This window comes from Oncorhynchus clarkii, chromosome 7, assembly GCF_045791955.1.
Source record: "Oncorhynchus clarkii lewisi isolate Uvic-CL-2024 chromosome 7, UVic_Ocla_1.0, whole genome shotgun sequence".
Classification (NCBI taxonomy): Eukaryota; Metazoa; Chordata; class Actinopteri; order Salmoniformes; family Salmonidae; genus Oncorhynchus; species Oncorhynchus clarkii.
Genome location: NC_092153.1, coordinates 33,849,063 through 33,867,132, shown reverse-complemented (window position 1 = coordinate 33,867,132; position 18,070 = coordinate 33,849,063). Strand labels below are relative to the sequence as shown.

At 40.0% G+C, this 18,070-nt stretch overlaps 1 protein-coding gene across 2 annotated transcripts in view; it reads right to left on the bottom strand.

Moving 5' to 3' along the window:
• Window positions 1-17,637, bottom strand: part of LOC139413217 (regulating synaptic membrane exocytosis 4) — a 41,450-nt gene extending 23,813 nt beyond the window's left edge. The window contains exons 1-2 of one of the 2 annotated variants that reach the window (XM_071160337.1): window positions 17,435-17,637; window positions 1,512-1,650 (exon numbers count right to left, since the gene is read on the bottom strand). In XM_071160337.1, coding sequence (XP_071016438.1) covers window positions 1,512-1,650; window positions 17,435-17,588 — 293 coding nt within the window. In that variant the 5' untranslated portion in view covers window positions 17,589-17,637. The remainder of the gene's footprint in view (window positions 1-1,511; window positions 1,651-17,434) is intronic. The other variant, XM_071160338.1, reaches the window with a different exon arrangement.
• Window positions 17,638-18,070: the final 433 nt, after the last annotated feature.

Here is an 18,070-nt window from a genome sequence, read left to right as displayed (position 1 = left end):
CCCGTGTCATTGCCAAATAGTCTAGCCTTTCTGCAATCTCAACGTTCAATATGCAGCTGGATTTTGTGCATGATCCCTGATTGGTTGTTAAACATAACATAAATAATTTCATGACAATCACTGCACCAAAGACAATAGTTTCAGTCTCCTAACTAGTCTTTCACCTCTGAAGACTAGATACTTCTATGCCAACTAATAATAATTTTGCACGCCCAATTTTTCAGTTTTTGATTTGTTAAAAAAGTTTGAAATATCCAATAAATGTCGTTCCACTTCATGATTGTGTCCCACTTGTTGTTGATTCTTCACAAAAAAATACAGTTTTATATCTTTATGTTTGAAGCCTGAAATGTGGCAAAAGGTCGCAAAGTTCAAGGGGGCCGAATACTTTCGCAAGGCACTGTATATATATACATATATTAGTTTGGATACACCTATTCATTCAAGGGTTTTTCTTTATTTTTACTATTTTCTAATTGTGTAGATCCAAACTATGAAATAACACATATGGAATCATGTAGTAACCAAAAAAGTGTTTCCAAATTGGCCTACAGTTTCCAAATTGGCCTACAATCTAATTAGGAGCTATGTTTTTCAATTTTGAATGTTGGATGCTTAGGAATATTACAATTGTGATGTGAGTTCCACAACCAACAAGACAGGTCGGTTGAGGGATGAGCGGTGACGCTCATGAGGAGTGACGCAACCTGTCGGAAGACAATGCTATTCTCCTCGTTCATTAATGATATAATGTTTATATTAGAAGGCCTTTCTCGGCCAATTTGGAAACTGTAGAATGATTTCCCAAAGTCTTATCTGCTTTTGTTCCATTATGCGCTGTATTTAAATGCATCATAATGGATGCATCTTAATACTTTTGATAAAATGACCAAACTATCGCAGGTGTTGGAGGTATAATGTGTCCACTCCCAAATCAACAACTGCATTTCATGGCCTATAGCTGCTCTGTTTTATCCTCTAATCCCTACTAATAAAGCAAGGTTCAAAATATAGACATCAAACGTGAGCTAGTAGATTAATCAGCCCACACTGGGGAGAGGGAAGTTTGACGCATTGCATTTCCAAGAGAAAGCCAGTGCCATGATTCCACAGGATTTATGGGAGTTTTTTCAAGATGAGAGATGAGAGATGAGCGCAATCAGCGGCATATCCAGACACCAAAAAGCTGAACAGATAAACATATTTTTGAGGAGGGGGGAATTGCATTGAATCAAATGATTAATTACCAATGATTTACCGGGCGGGTGCCACTAGTAACAATATACTTCACTATACTATACTTCACCTCACTTAGCAGATGGTTTTATCGAGAGGGACGTACAGTACAGTAAATGCATACACATTTAGTATGTTTATGTGATTTGCGCTGGAGTGGACCCACAAGCTTGGCTTTGTTAGTGCCACATGCATACCAACTGATCCACACAGAACCACTGTGAATCAGTGGGCGCCCCAAGTGCTAATGGTGCTGGTTATGTTGCTGTACTCACTTGCCCTCTGAGCCGTAGCTGTTCATGCTGTCTTCAATGGACTCGTGGCTGGCTTGGCGTACAGTGCGGCTGGGCATCTCTACAGCCAGTCCCGTCTCAGTGCTCCTTTGGATCCCCTTTAGCCTTCTACCCTCAGCATCTACAATTCACACAGGGAATAGACATGTTTGGTAAACAGAGGTAACACTTCACTGGCTAACTCTAGAGGTCCCGTTGATCTCTAGAGAATTAAGTAATTCTGCATTCCGTTTTTTGGCGCCCCGTAAATGGAATGATCTGCAGAGCTCTCTGCACCTTGATACTCTGGTGCATCTAGGGCAGTTCAAGCTATTAATGAAGGACCTCATTGTTAAGGAATGTGTTTGTTTCTTAAAGGTCAACAGCCCCTTGGAACCAATCTCTCTGGTTTTAAACAGCCAATGTGGCATTGACATGAGTCAGAAACTTGTACAAAAATGTACTACAAAGTGTAAATAGGATCATTTTATTCATAAAGTCAGTCTCGTCCAAAACAGATTTTGGTAACTGACTTACCTGAGGGTTTGGTTTGGATTACAATTATGTCATCAATTTATGCTCCCTTTTGCCTATTAATATGTGGTGGCGCCGTGTTTTCTGGGAAAAGACTGGGAGATTTCTATTTGCATGGAGCTTTCCTTAGGAGGACCAATGGAATGGTTGAAATGGAGCAAACCCCGCCCACCCGGCTTGATTTGCAATGCACATATTGATTGGGAAATAGCTACTCTAGTGAAAATGGGCTTCCGTAAAGTTCAACAATCAGATGGCCAGGATATGGATTACATCCAACGCTAGATACAAGTTCTGCGGGCTGTCAACCGTCAAACTTGAGACTATACGTGGTGTTGTTGGTGACGCTCAGTTGGTTACGCATGTCTTGTGGGGTATGCTTGGGTGTCTGAGCTGTGTGCTAGTAGTTTAAACAGACACCTCGGTACATTCAGCATGTCAACACTTCTTACAAAAACAAGTAGCTATGAAGTCAATCTCTCCTCCACTTTGAGCCATGAGAGATTTACATGCACATTATTAATGTTAGCTCTCTGTGTACATTTAAGGGCCAGCCGTGCTGTCTTGTTCTGAGCCAATTGTAATTTTCCATGGTGACTCTTTTGTGGCACCTGACCACACGACTGAACAGTAGTTCAGGTGTGACAAAACTAGGGCCTGTAGGACCTGCCTTGTTGATAGTGTTGTAAAAAGGCAGAGCAGCGCTACATTATGGACAAACTTCTCCCCATCTTAGCTACTGTTGTATCAACATGTTTTGACTATGATAGTTTATACAATCCAGGGTTACTCCAAGCAGTTTAGTCACCTCAACTTGCTCAAATTTCATATTATTTATTACAAGATTTAGTGTTGAGTCATCTGCATACATAGACACACTGGCTTTCCTCAAAGTTAGTGGAGTGTCATTAGTAAAGATTGAAATTAATTGTTTATTATGTTGGAGAGACTTCTATAAAGAACAACCTCTCTTTATCCACAATATAGCAGGGGGTGTAAAGCCATAACACATATGTTTTTCCAGCAGCAGACTATGAACGATAATGTCAAAACCCACACTGAAGTCGAACAAAACATCTCCCACTATATTTTTATCATAAATTTCTCTTAGCTAATCATCAGTAATTTGTGTAAGTGCTGTGCTTGTTGAATGTCTTTCCCTATAAGCATGCTGAAAGTCTGTTGTCTGTTGTCTATTTTTAGTTGAATCCTGGAATTTAAACAACAGCTATTGATGACTTCCCAAATGCTATATAGGCCTAAATAGCAATATTGATGATATATGATTGATAAAGTATGGTTACATTTAATTTGCTCTGTTAAATCTAACCTTTGGAATTACTTCGATAGCAATGGTAAATCTATTAAATGGAGATCTCTCAACAATCAATCTCAGGATTGCACATTGGTAATAGTCAGTTAAAGATATGAAAGCTAAGCAGTGCTGGGCTTGGTTAAAACCCTGGATGGGAGACCAAGGGGATAGCTGTAGACAGATCAACTCTCCAGTAGAAGGTGCAGCCCAGCCTATTGTTTTCTTGCTTATAGTGGATATTTTGGATATTATGTTGAAGAGCTGTTGTTTCAAAGGTACAAATTCAACATATTTTATACAAGGTTTGTTTATGTTTAAAATTGGTTACCATGATGACCTAATAGTGTGTTGGAAAATCCACCCTCAAAACAATAGTTCATATTTTAAAATCCAATGTCTTTTTCACGTAGATTCCACATCACAAGGTGTTGACAAATTACATTAAAACAACACAGATTTAACCAGTTTGTGCCTGTGTGGCAAGGGTCGATGGGTTGTGCCATTGGGTCATTTGAGGTTCATTATGTGCATCTGTCCGTTTCACATATGATCTTGTTTATTATGTAAGGATTTAGCCTGCATCAAAGTGTCAATGTTACATTCAAATCTCCACCCAAACCTCCTTTTCCAAAACCTAAAACAAAACAATAGGCTATATCAATAATAGGATAATGTTTGCTCCACATACTAGCTCATGAATCACTTCCTTGATTTAGCCTCCAACTGCAAACACACTAGCAACATTTAAAAACAGGGCTTTGATTTTTCAAAAGGCAGTATTTCTTAACTCAGAGGGAGAATTTTTCCAAATTGAGGTGTTGATGTACAGCAGTGCAAAACTTTAATTTGGAATTCTACAGAATGCCAGAACTGTTGTACAACAAGTGCCAACCACACAGCCACATTATTTACAGTAACAATTCATAGTTATTCCTGTCCATCAACGCATAACAATGAATTAAGAGGAACCTTACCGGTTCATGATGTCAAGGTAATAATAAATTGGCTACCCTGTACCTTGTTATAGAGACAAAGGTAGTTTTAGTTATAGAGACAAAGGTCGTTTTTTTCTATTTCTAATTCTCAGTAAATACAAGATGTTCACAGTAGTAGCCTCGCCTACCTAACATTTATCATTCTAAGCAAGAGACACTTTTTGATAGAGTGCTCCAACAGGCTTGATAAAAAGTCTTTGACATCGTCAATCTATTATTAAGGACAGGAAAATGTCCCCTTTTTACAGCCTGGTGGAGCAGACAGAGTGCAGTATCAGTTGCAGGTCATCCTAGTCTATGTTAACTTTGTACTGTGCCATTGTCTCACAACCATGCAGTACAGTACTGAACACTATAGACACCTTACCCAAAGATACAGAGAATTGGTCCATAGTCTTCCGTGCAATAATCATACAATTGAGATTTGATCATTTGGTGCGTGTAAAATAACTGTGATATCTGTACATGGCCCAGTCTTACATAGCAACTCCAGTAGGGGGTGTCAGGGATTAGGTTTTTAATATTGCTCAGATGTGACCCAGAACATTGCTATTTTCATGCTGTTCACTGGGAAATTAAACATAGGCATATTGGGGTTACTCAAAGACTGGTTTCAAATAATTGTGCATTGATACGCATCCTGTCTGCAGGTAACCAAATTCCACTCATTAAGAATGGGAATAAAATCATGTTCAGCATTCAAATCCTGAATCTTAGACACATTTCATATACTACCTGTACATGCTGTCTGAAACCATATCAACCCGAGTGTATTATATAAAAGCAATGAGCAGCATGCTGTCCTAACAACTTCTCTAAAGCTATGTCTGAAAAAGGACATTCTGCCACAAGAAGTATGAAAAGGATGTTGTTGCTATGGGAAACCACACCAAAGACATTCTGGAAGTGTGTCCCGTGGCTTTGAAAATGTTTTAACACTGTTAAAATTTTAGAGAAGGATCATTATGTCTTACTCATACTCTCTTAGAGTGTAACACTATTTCACCTTTCCAGCAAGATCCAGTTTAAGAATAGTGTTGTGCACAGCAGGTAGGACTATAATGGTTCTTGCAAGGTTGAGACAGATGTACAGTACAAATGGAATAAGAATTCATATACCATAGAAAGGGACAATAAACATTCAATAAACCCTGAATACAGAGACCTGTTCTGTTGCAAATAGTATAATAAATGACTTGCCATTAAAAATAGTGCTATAAACTGAAGGAAAATACACAGGCTCATTGATTTCTCATCATAAAAAGCATTATTGGTACAATGTTATATGTGCTCTAGTCTATGAACATTAAATTATCTGGCAACAGCTCTGTTGGACAGTCCTGCAATCCACATGTCAATTGCACACTCCCTTAAAAGTTTAAATATCTGTGGCATTGTGTTTTGTGACAAAACTGCACATATTAGAGTGGCCTTTTATGGTCCCCAGCACAAGGTGCACCTCTGTAGTGATCATGCTGTATAATCAGCTTCTTGATATGTCACACCTGTCAGGATGATGGATTATCTTGGCAAAGGAGAAATGCTCACTAACAGGAATATAAACAAATTTGTGCACAGAATTTGAGAGAAATTCCTGGGATCTTTTTCAACTCATGAAACATGGGACTTTACACCTTGTGTTTATATTTTTGTTTAGTATAGCAGCAATATAACAAATTGATAATGTATACAGTATTTAAATACATTTCAATTCTCTGTAACAAATGTACACTAAAAAACAGACTCAGAAAGCAATGCATTTTCAGCTGATTACCTTGTTTTGTCATTTCAACATAGGTTTGTTTTCAAGCATCTGCTTTTTTTTTTTACATTATAAGAGACTTTGTCTTTACTTAGAGGCCTCTAGGAAACCACCAATCTACAATGCTTGCATATGAAGACAAGAATCGGGACCGTATGACACACATACCTTCCCATCAATGTGAACCAGATTGATAACTTTGGTGTCCAGTCTAATGTAGCACATGTACAAGTAGGTCTCATTACAGAGGTCCCTAGTGTGGGGATATAAATGAAATAGAGCACATTGATTAAGTTGGCTGAATTCATTTAGCACATAAATTTGAAACAGGGAAAGGGAGAGAAGGGGTATTTTTAAAGCACCTGCTGATAATTTTTCTTATTAAATGGTTCACAAGATAGCAGTAGCGGTACATGGGTAAAATCACTGCTGAAGCCAAGCAAAGCCTATGTTGTGATAATTGCGATTTTTGCTCTTTAACCCATTTGTTCATACGGCACCATGATATACAATAAGGCCAAGACAACAAAAAGACAACAGTCACACAGTGGCGGTTTTGTGTTTCATTACAAAACCGGAGAGCAACATCTGTCCAGTCCACAAAGCAAATATCGCATGGTCAAGCAACTTAATGTTTTCGACAGTTTACTAAACAACTACTGATTTAGAACAACGGAGTTATTGCAAGTCAGCACAAAGTCCACTGCCACAGCTATTCCAGCACCATTTAAACTTAAACGTCATCAAATAAACAAGGCTATATATGCTTAATTTAATACAAACAAAACAAACTTAAAGATACTGAAAACTATTTAGTCCAATCAATGTTCCTAAATATGGTGTGGCTGTCCATGGTACTGATTTGTGTGTGTGTGTGTGCGTGTGTGTGTGTGTGTGTGTGTGTGTGTGTGTGTGTGTGTGTGTGTGTGTGTGTGTATGTGTGTGTGTGTGTGTGTGTGTGTGTGGACTACTTGTAGACTAGTTGAACGCCAATGCCATCCTCCTCACTTTCAGGTTGGCAAAACGGTCTATGGCTCTATCATAAAGTACACTTTTAGTTTTTGTTGTCATAGGCTACCTAGCTTAAATGCTTGCAAGCCTAACTTCGTCGCATGGGAAACAATGAACCAGCTAAGTTAGCTAGCTAGTTGACATGAGCCTAGGTAGGCTACATATTGAACATATTGTCTCAGGCCAGAGGCACAATATATGATTCAGGCACTTGTGAATTGAAGGAAAATTATCCAAACAGTCTTTTGTCTGCAATGTATTTTTCGTTATGTGTTAGATCCCAGTAAAACTAGCAGTCACTAATGAGGATCCTAATAAAAACATATAAAATATATACATTATTTTATCATCTTTATTTTTTATTTGTCAAATATTTGGGGATATTTGGGGCTTTCCTTGGCATCCTTGAACACACGACACTACAAAACAGGCACAGGCCTTGTAAATGCCTGTGGTGTGAAAATCCCATTGATTGATGAAATACATTCTAGTTTTTTAAGTTCACGAAACTGAACATTGTATTTCTTATCTTCAAAAACTCATGCATCAGAAACAACATGTTTTATCACTATCTCTATCAACATCTGTATCTTCTTCTCCTCCCACAGAGAATGGCTTGTGAAATGGATATTTTCTAATGTTTTAATATAATTAAATGTACCATTCCTATCACCATTCCTATCACCTGTTATCGATCCCAAACCCCAGTCGTCAATGCTCTATTTAATTCTGATCATTGATTGGGCCATCATATAGCACTCCATTACTCACTCTTCCATGAATGAACCATTAAGCAGGTGATGGATTGGTGGTGCCTGTAACTCATCAATCCCTAATGATTTCAAGGAATGGTCTGCCAGAGATAAGGGTATTGCTGTAGACCACTCTGCCTCTGGGGTGTCTTCTGTGTTAGATGGTTTGATCAGATGACCCAGGTCATGAAGTTTGAAAGTCACTGAACAGAATATGCAATCCTACATCTGATGAAGGATATACACAGGGTTTCAGATGTCTCTGATGAAACAGACTCTGATCCTTTGTTTGGAACTCATCCATACACAATATTACAATTTCCCAACCTGTGCAACTCTATTTTGTTGTAACTTGTCTGACTTGATATAGTTATTCTGGTCAATGGCATCTAAATCAAATACCATGAGTAATAACATCCCATAATACACTAGAAATGAAACTTGACATTGATGTGGAGGATACAGATGTCCTAATAACAATGCTGCAGTAAGGCCAATGGGTTTGGGATGGGCTCATTGTGTTAAGCCCTAAGTAGTCCCATTTTGCAAAGCCGATAAGAGCATGTTATGTAAATGCCTAAAACAAAACAAGCAGCCATCCTAATAGACGACCAAGAGAAACATATGATTTAGGTCTGTCACACAGTCCTGGGCCACATTCAGTAGGCTAACGTGGAACATTGCAGATAGAAATGTCATGAAGAGGGCCAACATGATTCCTCATTCTACATGTAAGAGAGGCATGTTTGTTCTACATCATATATTTATATCTGAATGTTCCACAGCTCCTGTTATAGGCTAGCTCCGAATGGGGAGGTGTAGCTGTAGCACACATTTGCTTAAAGGTCAGATCAGTGCTTGTTCTGTACAGACCTTGCTTTCATAGAACACATGTTTGTGCATATCCACAGCATTGTATTAGCTGGAACAAAGCAAGCAATGAAAGGGGGAGGAGGTGGAGGGGTTGATGCAGGCAAGCTGCATGAATGGGTTTCACATGGCTAACAAGAGAACATCAATAGATTGCTAACAGGGTTACTTCATCTCATCTATCTCATGTTTGTGTAAATCAAATATGGAGTTGCCATTTTTAGAGGATTGCTCTAGGATGAAATCTCGTACATAGTGACAGATTATATAAATCTTGGAAGGATTATACACTTGATAAAGCATAAAAAAGTCACATTGCCACTGAGTAACTTCAGATACACATATTTTTTCATTCAAAATCCATTAGGGGCTAAGGGATATTTACCCCCTACACACATATGACAACTTGACAACATTAATTCCTCATTGTTTAATACAATGGAGACTGCAAGTGCATAGGTATGGGAACTACATTTCTCGAGACAGTGTCTATTTCACTCTCTATAGAGAGAACTCTCTATTTCTCTCTCTCTCTCTCAGTCTCAATAATATTTTGAGAGGCAGCATCAAACCAGGCTTGACAGTGAGGGAGTGGTAACAAGCATAGGAAGTTCTGAGATTTTTTTCAATAGATCCCAGTTCCTCTCCTGGAGGCGCTAGAAAACAGGCTTGGCATATAGATCCTCAGTAGTGCGTCAATACGAGTGGTAAACACAAACATTTGAAGTAAAAGATGATACTTTAAATACATTGGGAGAAGGTTGTGCGGTGGGTTGGATCTGAATACACATTTCTTGCATGTAGTCCATTATGGGACCCTATGAACACAGCTGAGACACTGACCTTGGGAAAGGTAATAGATACTTGACCTTTGAGGCATTGGTTGAGCTGAGGACCCAATAGAGAGATTATTCATTCATGCCATGAGGCTATGAAGTGAACATGGAGATAACTGTAAACTGACCCAGAAAAGACCACACATTTCTGAATCTGGATGACAGTACTTCTAGGTCTCAGGATGGCAGTAGTGATGCACTTAGCCATCCACCACACTTTGGCCTCATCTAGCAGCAACCCCAACAGTCAGATGAAACCCGACTGTGTGATTTGAGTAAGTGCACCAGGGCTTGAACTCACAACCTAACATAACATGCCCAAGAAGCACCATCAATCTCACTGACCACGAAAAGCCAAGGCATTTCTGTTACCGCAACAGTAATTCTAGGTGTCATGAAGGCAGTAGTGATGCACTTAGCCATCTGCTGCATAACCAGAGGCGCCTGAGCAATGGAGCCAATGGAGCAGCTGCACTTCCACTTTCAAAATAAGGGTGCAAATGTATTGTTTTGCAGATTATCATATTCCATTGGGAAATCTGTCATTTTTTTTATATTTGTAATGTTTTGTAATGTAATGTAATGTAATACTATAGATATGACAATTGTATATATGATATAAAAATGAACAGATTCCATTTTTCACCCCCTCCCCCAATGGACTCAAGATTAATGGTTTTGAGCACTGGAAAGTTCTGCTTCCCTCCTGTGTGCCACTGTTTTAGTTTAGTTAGAAAGGGGTGGCAGGTAGCCTAGTGGTTAGAACGTTGAGCCAGTAACCAAAAGGTTGCTAGGCCGAATCCCCGAGATGACAAGGTAAAAATCTGCCGTTCTGCCCATGAACAAGGCATTAAACCCACTGTTTCTAGGCCGTCATTGTAAATAAGAATTTGTTCTTAACTGACTTGCCTGGTTAAAAAAAAAGCTCTAGTTGCACCACTGGTGTTTAAAATGAAAAGGCACCTGCAAAATAAAATGGTTTATACATTTTTTTGTGCTGTTGTTACATTTTTATTGATGGTGTTGGTCCAAAGGTGCTGCTACATATAATTTGAGCTGCGTGCACCACCAGCAAATTCATTGTATCGTTTCACTCTGCCTGTTAGAACCATGATGAGCATGGGCATGTCTGATTAGGCTTCACTGTAGTGCAAACTCTTGACTCTGAGTAGCCATCCTTCAGCCTACCAAAGGTTGCACCTGAGCAGAAAACTGCCTGTCCGGTAGCTCACAGGCTGTCAATGAGTAGCTCGCAAGTATATAGTGATATTAGGCCTAATATTACATAATTAAATCAGATAAATAATTTTCCTCCCAAGTTGTTTACAGGCATTTAACAGCATTCTGCCTTTTTGACATCTACTAATGATTATTTTAATGATTTTCATGATTATGATGTTTCTTCAGCATTTGTTGACAGATATGTAGCCTACTCACGGTGGTTATTGTTCAAGAGGCCACTATTAAACAGAACGACAATTTAACAATAATTGGAAAATAATTGATAGTAGCCTTGTCCTGCAGGGACTGTTCAAACCAGTTTGTTCTCTCATCTTAAAAAGGCAAGATTCTCAATGTGGGCTACAATAGAATGATTTTTGTAAAAACTACGTGTGGTTTTAAGAACCAAAATGCAATTAAGTTATGAATGTTCTTTGTTTTTAGTCATCAAATTTGGCCTACACAATAACAAAATATGCAAGCTGTATATGATTAGCTTGCGAAAACATGTTTTAGTATGAAGTAGCTTTTATGAAAGAAAAGGTTGGAGAACCCAGCTCTAGCCCAAACTGTTCAAATATGACCCATATTACCGGAGCAACATTTTATTATTTCTATTGCAGATTCAGGGCCGCAAGTTATGGATATTTATATAGTATAATATGTTTGCAATATTTTATGTGAACATAATCAATTACCAAATTTAAATGCAAAACTCCAGTTTGCATTTGCAAGTTGACAGTTATTTTTCAATGCCCTCACATGCCTTATTTAGAAAGAAAATTGTCAAAAGATCTATCAAAGTCACATTGGTAATTGTACTGCATTATTGTGACTGCATTATTTGTGACAAAAAAAGATGACAACTTAATGTAATTTAATTTAAAAATGTTTTTTTCTGAACCTACCATGTACAACATTCTAATTCAAATCCATTTTGGGTAAAACAATATTATTCCTCCCATTTTGCCATGGCAAATTCTCTCCATAATAGTGATCATAAATGTTGACACTATAAATTACCTGAGTTTTATGATATGGAAATGTGAAGTGCACATCTCGACTCACAGGTTTTTGGCTTGTTTGTATGACATCAAAGCAGTATTTACTATAATTCTCAATGTCTCATCTTTCAAAATACATGGAGTCCTCTTAATTTACGGCATTTCCCTCACTCAGACAATAAAAATTTGCATAAATTGCTGAAATAGCGGGAGGGATGGGGGCAACTTCTTGTCATGCTCAAGTTCAGAATGGCTGTCAATCAAAACCCATACAGTGTTGTGAATCGCAGAGCCAGAGCTCTTAACCATGACAAGTTAACTGGGAATATGGCTGAATACAAACACTCTAGTTATTCCCTCCGTAAGGCAATCAAACAGGCAAAACGTCAGTACAGAGACAAAGTGGAGTCGCAATTCAACGGCTCAGACACAAGGATCTACAGACAATCACGGACTACAAAGGGAAAACCAGCCATGTCGCGGACACCGATGTCTTGCTTGCGGACAAGCTAAACACCTTCTTTGCCCGCTTTGAGGGTAACACAGTGCCAACAATGTGGCCCGCTACCAAGAACTGTGGGCTTTCCTTCTCCGTGGCCGACATTTAAGCGTGTTAACCCTTGCAAAGTTGCCAGCCCAGACGGCATCCCTTGCGGCGTCCTCAGAGCATGCACAGACCAGCTGGCTGGAGTGTTTATGGACAAATTCAATCTCTACCTATCCCAGTCTGCTGTCCACGCTTCAAAATGTCCACCATTGTTCCTGTACCCAAGAAAGCAAAGATAACTGATCTAAATTACTATTGCCCCGTAGCACTCACTTCGGTCATCATGAAGTGCTTTGAGAGGCTAGTTAAGGTTCATATCACCTCTATCATATCACCTCTACCTTACCTGACACCCTAGACCCATTTCAATTTGCATACCGCCCCAATAGATCCACAGACGATGCAATCGCCATCGCACTGCACACTGCCTTATCCCATCTGGACAAGAGGAATACCTACAGTATGCAAGAATGCTGTGCATTGACTATAGCTCAGCATTCAAGACCATAGTACCATCCAGCACATCATTAAGCTCAGGCCCTGGGTCTTAATCAGCCCTGTACAACTGGGTCCTGGACTTCCTGATGGGCCGCCCCCAGGTGATGAAGGTAGGAAACAACACCTCCACTTCGCTGATCCTCGACACAGGGACTCCACAAGGGTGCGTGCTCAACCCCCTCCTGTACTCCCTGTTCACCCATGACTGCGTGGCCACACACGCCTCCAACTCAGTCATCAAGTTTGCAGACAACACAACAGCAGTAGGCCTGATTACCAACATTGATGAGACAGCCTACAGGGAGGAGGTGAGGGCCCTGGGAGAGTGGTGCCAGGAAAAAACATCTCACTCAATGTCAACTAAACAAAGAAGCTGATCATGGACTTCAGGAAACAGCAGAGGGAACACGCCCCTGTCCACATCGACAGGACTGCAGTGGAGAAGGTGGAAAGCTTCAAGTTCCTCTGCGTACACATCACTGACGATCTGAAATGGTCCACCCACACAGACAGTGTGGCGATGAAGTCGCAACAGCGCCTCTTCAACCTCAGGAGGCTGAAGAAATTTGGCTTGGCCCCTAAAACCCTCACAAACCTTTACAGATGCACAATTGAGAGCATCCTGTTGGGCTATATCACCGCCTGGTACGGCAACTGTACCGCCTGCAACCCCAGGGCTCTCCAAAGGGTGGTGCAGTCTGCCAAACGTGTCACCAGAGGCAAATTACCTGCCCTCCAGGACACCTACAGCACCCGATGTCACTGGAAGGCCAAAAAGATCAAGGACATCAACCACCCGAGCCACGGCCTGTTCACCCATTATATTCCAGAAGGCTAGGTCAGTACAGGTGCATCAAAGCTGGGACCAAGAGACTGAAAAACAGCTTCCATCTCAAGGCTGTCAGATTGTTAAATAGCCATCACTAACCGGCTTCCACCTGGTTACGCAACCGTGCACCTTAGAGGCTGCTGCCCTATATACTTGGAATCACTGGCCACTTTAATAATGGAACACTAGTCACTTTAATAATAACTTTAATAACATACTGCTCTGCTCATTTAGTCAATGCTACTCTGACATTGCTCAATCTAATATTTATATATTTCTTAATTACATTATTTTACTTTTAGATTTGTGTGTATTGTTGTGAATTGTTAGATACTACTGCGCTGTAGGAGCTAGGAACACAAGCATTTCTCTAAACCCGCAATAACATCTGCTAAATCTGTGTATGTGACCAATCAAATTTTATTTTATTTGATGTATAGCATGTTACTGCACAGCCTCTACATTCCAATTTAGGCATTTATCAGTGCCCAAATCTGCCATTTTCAACCCGTATACTGGAACAAGTCTAAAGGGTTAAGAAAAACAGTGTAGAAAAAACATTTAAAATGCAAAAATAGTCTGGGTGCACCACCAAGAGTTTTCACCCCCACTTTCAGACAGTCAGGCGCCCATGTGCAAAACAAGATGTTAATAATGTTAGTGTTGTTACTGCTATACTACACAGATATAAGAACAACTTAGTGCAAAGTGTTAGAGTATATGTAAACAAAGCTTACTGAATGCATAAATGGCAAACAGTTAATAACACTATCACTAGATTGTTAAGTGATTATTTCATTTTTAAGCCCACCCTTAAGGAAATCAACTCTACCGACACTGAAAAACGATGCAATGCAAAATATCACAGGAATTGGTAGATATAATGTACAGTATGTTATTCAATGGATTGCCTATTTTCACCACTGACTAGACCTACTTTTCTGCAAATAAACTTTTTATTGGTGACTTTTCTGTTGTTGTTTCTCCAACATGGCCGCCAAGGGAACCTTTTTTCCTCCATGTTCTAGCACTGTCTAAAACATAGACCTGACTGATTGAACAACATAAAATGTTCAGTTTCCTCTGGATATAACTGATGTGTAATTATTAGCTTTGTCATTACCTGCAAATGTATAGATCACCACAACCAATACAAAAGTTGTTTCATTTTTTTCATCAATGTGTGTTTCTATATTGTGCCCAATTTCTCCTCTTAGAAATAGATTTATGGTAGGTATTAGTAGGAGGGTGTCCTGGGGTTATTTCCCTAATTAGTCCAATGTTGTTGGTTTTTGCTGTTGTTTCATCCAATGTTCTGTTAGAAACGTCACAGCGTTCTTCAACTCCTGTTTAAGGTTAATTTGTAGATATTTAGAGTTGCTGTTTTACTTTTCTGTCAAACCAAATTTGACAGATTTGGTGGATTTAGAAGCATCCCTCATCCATATGAAATGGCTTATAGTACTGCATCTATATGACAGTATCAAATATTATGAAACAGGATTCTTTCCATGACCGTTTAATTTCCTCCGTCACTCTGTTTTTATTTGTTCCCCATTTTCCTCACTTTTGGCATTAAAATGCTGCCCGTAACAATTGGGCCCCAGATATATTCCCAAATACAGTATATTCATATTTATTCACTTCTTCCCCTGGCTGAGACATGGTGACAGGGGTCAGCGATGGTTTTCAAGCTGTAATCAAGGCTGAGTGCCAGTACATGTCTCAACAGGCAATAATCCTCCTCTTTGGCTCCCAGCACCACTAGGTTTGCTACGCTATAGCCACAGCAATGCATTCTGCCAGCATTAGCTTCACAGTTGCATCACTACCATATGCTCACCTGCTGCATTCTATTCCGGTGATTCTTACAGTACACGCAAGAAAATGACCATGATGAAAAGTCTATGTCTGCTGTCTGACAAGATTAAGTCTAATGAGATGCAAGTTATGGAAAGCGGATGAGATCCTGAAATAGAGAAACATATAATACATGTAGGCTACATACGTAGATCAGTGACCATGGGTTTTAGCTATACATGCAAGGATTCAATCATGTAATAAAACGTCTGCCATTTAATCGATTGTAATGACATACTAGCATGGAAGGGCTGATGATGAAATCCCAGAGATTTCTATCTGTGAAAAATCTGTGACAACGGGCTGCTGTGTGTGACTCTTCTGACTGTACGTAGAGCTAGAGCTTGATGGGGAGGTGCAGTCTGATGTGCTGTTCCTGTTGGCGGTGAGGTTTAGCTGGGGAGATGTGATGTCTGGCCTGGTAGCACTTTGTCTCACATGCAGATCCTCAGGGAGAGGATATGGAGACATATACAGATACTGTACAATGCCTTCAGAAAGAATTTACACCCCTTGACACATTTGGTTGTGTCTTTAAAATGGAATAAATTAAGATTTTGTGTCATCACAACATCAATGTGGAAATATGTTAGATTTTTTTTTTATGTATATAAAAGGAAAAGCTGAAATGTATTTAACCCCTTTGTTATGGCAAGCCTAAATACATTCAGGAGTAAAAATGTGCTTAACAAGTCACATAATAAGTTGTGTGGACTCAATCTCAATAATAGTGTTTAACATGATTTTTGAATTCATCTCTGTATCCCACACATACAATTATCTGTAAGGTCCGTCAGTCAAGCAATGAATTTCAAACACAGATTCAACCTCAAAGACCACAGAGGTTTTTAAATTCCTCGTAAAGAAAAAAAATAGCAATTTAATAAATGTTGAATCCAGGCTGTAATAGAACAAAATGTCGAAAAAGTCAAGGGGTAGGAATATTTTCTGAAGGCACTGCATACAGTGAAAGAGAGGGGAGATAGAGACATAAAACTGAGGAGATTATGGAGATTGAGATATACAATGAAAGTGAATGGGAGAGAAGGAGATGGAGACAGTGAAAGGGAGGGGGAGATAGAGACATAAAACTGAGGAGATAATGGAGATTGAGGTATACAATGAAAGCGAATGGGAGAGAAGGAGATGGAGACAGTGAAAGGGAGGGGGAGATGGAGAGAGTGAAAGAGGGGGAGATGGAGTCATGAAAGAGAGGGGGAGATGGAGACAGTGAAAAAGAGGGGGAGACGGAGACAGAACACACAGTAAAAGAGAGGGCAAGATGGAGACATACACAGTGAAAAGAGAGGAGGAGCGATGAGATAAAACAGCGACAGTAGTGATCTCACAATCAATTCTCCTCACCTTCACACGTTTGGCTGGCAATGTGCACCAGGGAGAGTCCAAATCAGCCTAAATATAATGACAGCAATAGATTGAATGAGAAGTAAAATGATGAGGGCATATTTGTGGCTCAACTCAACAGAGGAGAAATGAACCTGTAATCAGTGGGTGTTGAACTTGAGAAGTGTAGTTTGTCAAATCACAAAGGAATTAGCATTTTAATTGCCATTCAGACACAGAACTACTACTCTCTTTTCCATGCGTCCATCTGATTACAGTAGTTAAAGTAGCCAACTTTTGTTTGATCTGCACAAATGGTTTATTAGACATGCAAACCACCACTAAACCATAAGACTCACAAATACACTTGAATTGAGTTCAAGAGAGGGATACCAACATGCAAAACCATGCTCCTCTCACAAACTTTCACAACCTTGTCTACCAACCTGTCACAACAATTATGAGCTACTATGAGAAACCCACGAGCAGTGAAGATGGAAATGATGGAAGTAGTGAATGAGGAGGCCCGTGGAGGCTGCTGCTAGCACCTTTAGGCTGCTTACCGACATCGTCCTCATCAAAAGAGTTCATACAGGGGAAGTAGATGGCCAGGGCCTCGAAGGAGGCCGACAGGCTGATGCGACTCTGCGAGCGCTCCATGTAGAGCCCAGGTGTTGGCGCTGGCTCAGCCGGCTTAGCCATCCTCGCCTGGGCATTCTTCACGCGGAGCACGGCACGCGGCGTCTTGACAGACTTTCACAGACCCACCAGAAGAGAGAAAAATCCCCAAATCCCCTCTTTCTCTCCCCAAATGTCACTCTCTCTCTGCACTGGAAGGCCACCGTATATCCGGCCGTAAAGATAGGATTCTCTCCAAAGTTGATAGGTTTCCACAACTTTTGTTTGGTCAGACTGGGGTGTCCTGGTGTGTTGTGGGAGTGTCTGCTTCGAAGGTAGTCGCTGAGGAGAGGAGCAATGCTGTCCTAGAATGAGAAAATATAATAATTCTGGGGAGAATTGAATGAAAAAACAGACTCTCAGTTCAGTGGAGTCTGTTGTTTTGTTGAAGAGAAGGTATATTCCTACGTAGCATGCTCTATTGATGTAGCTTCACCCAGGGTAGGTTTCTCCTGTGCACTGCAATGGCGTCGGTATCTGTCTGGTTGCTCTGGGTGATAGATCGG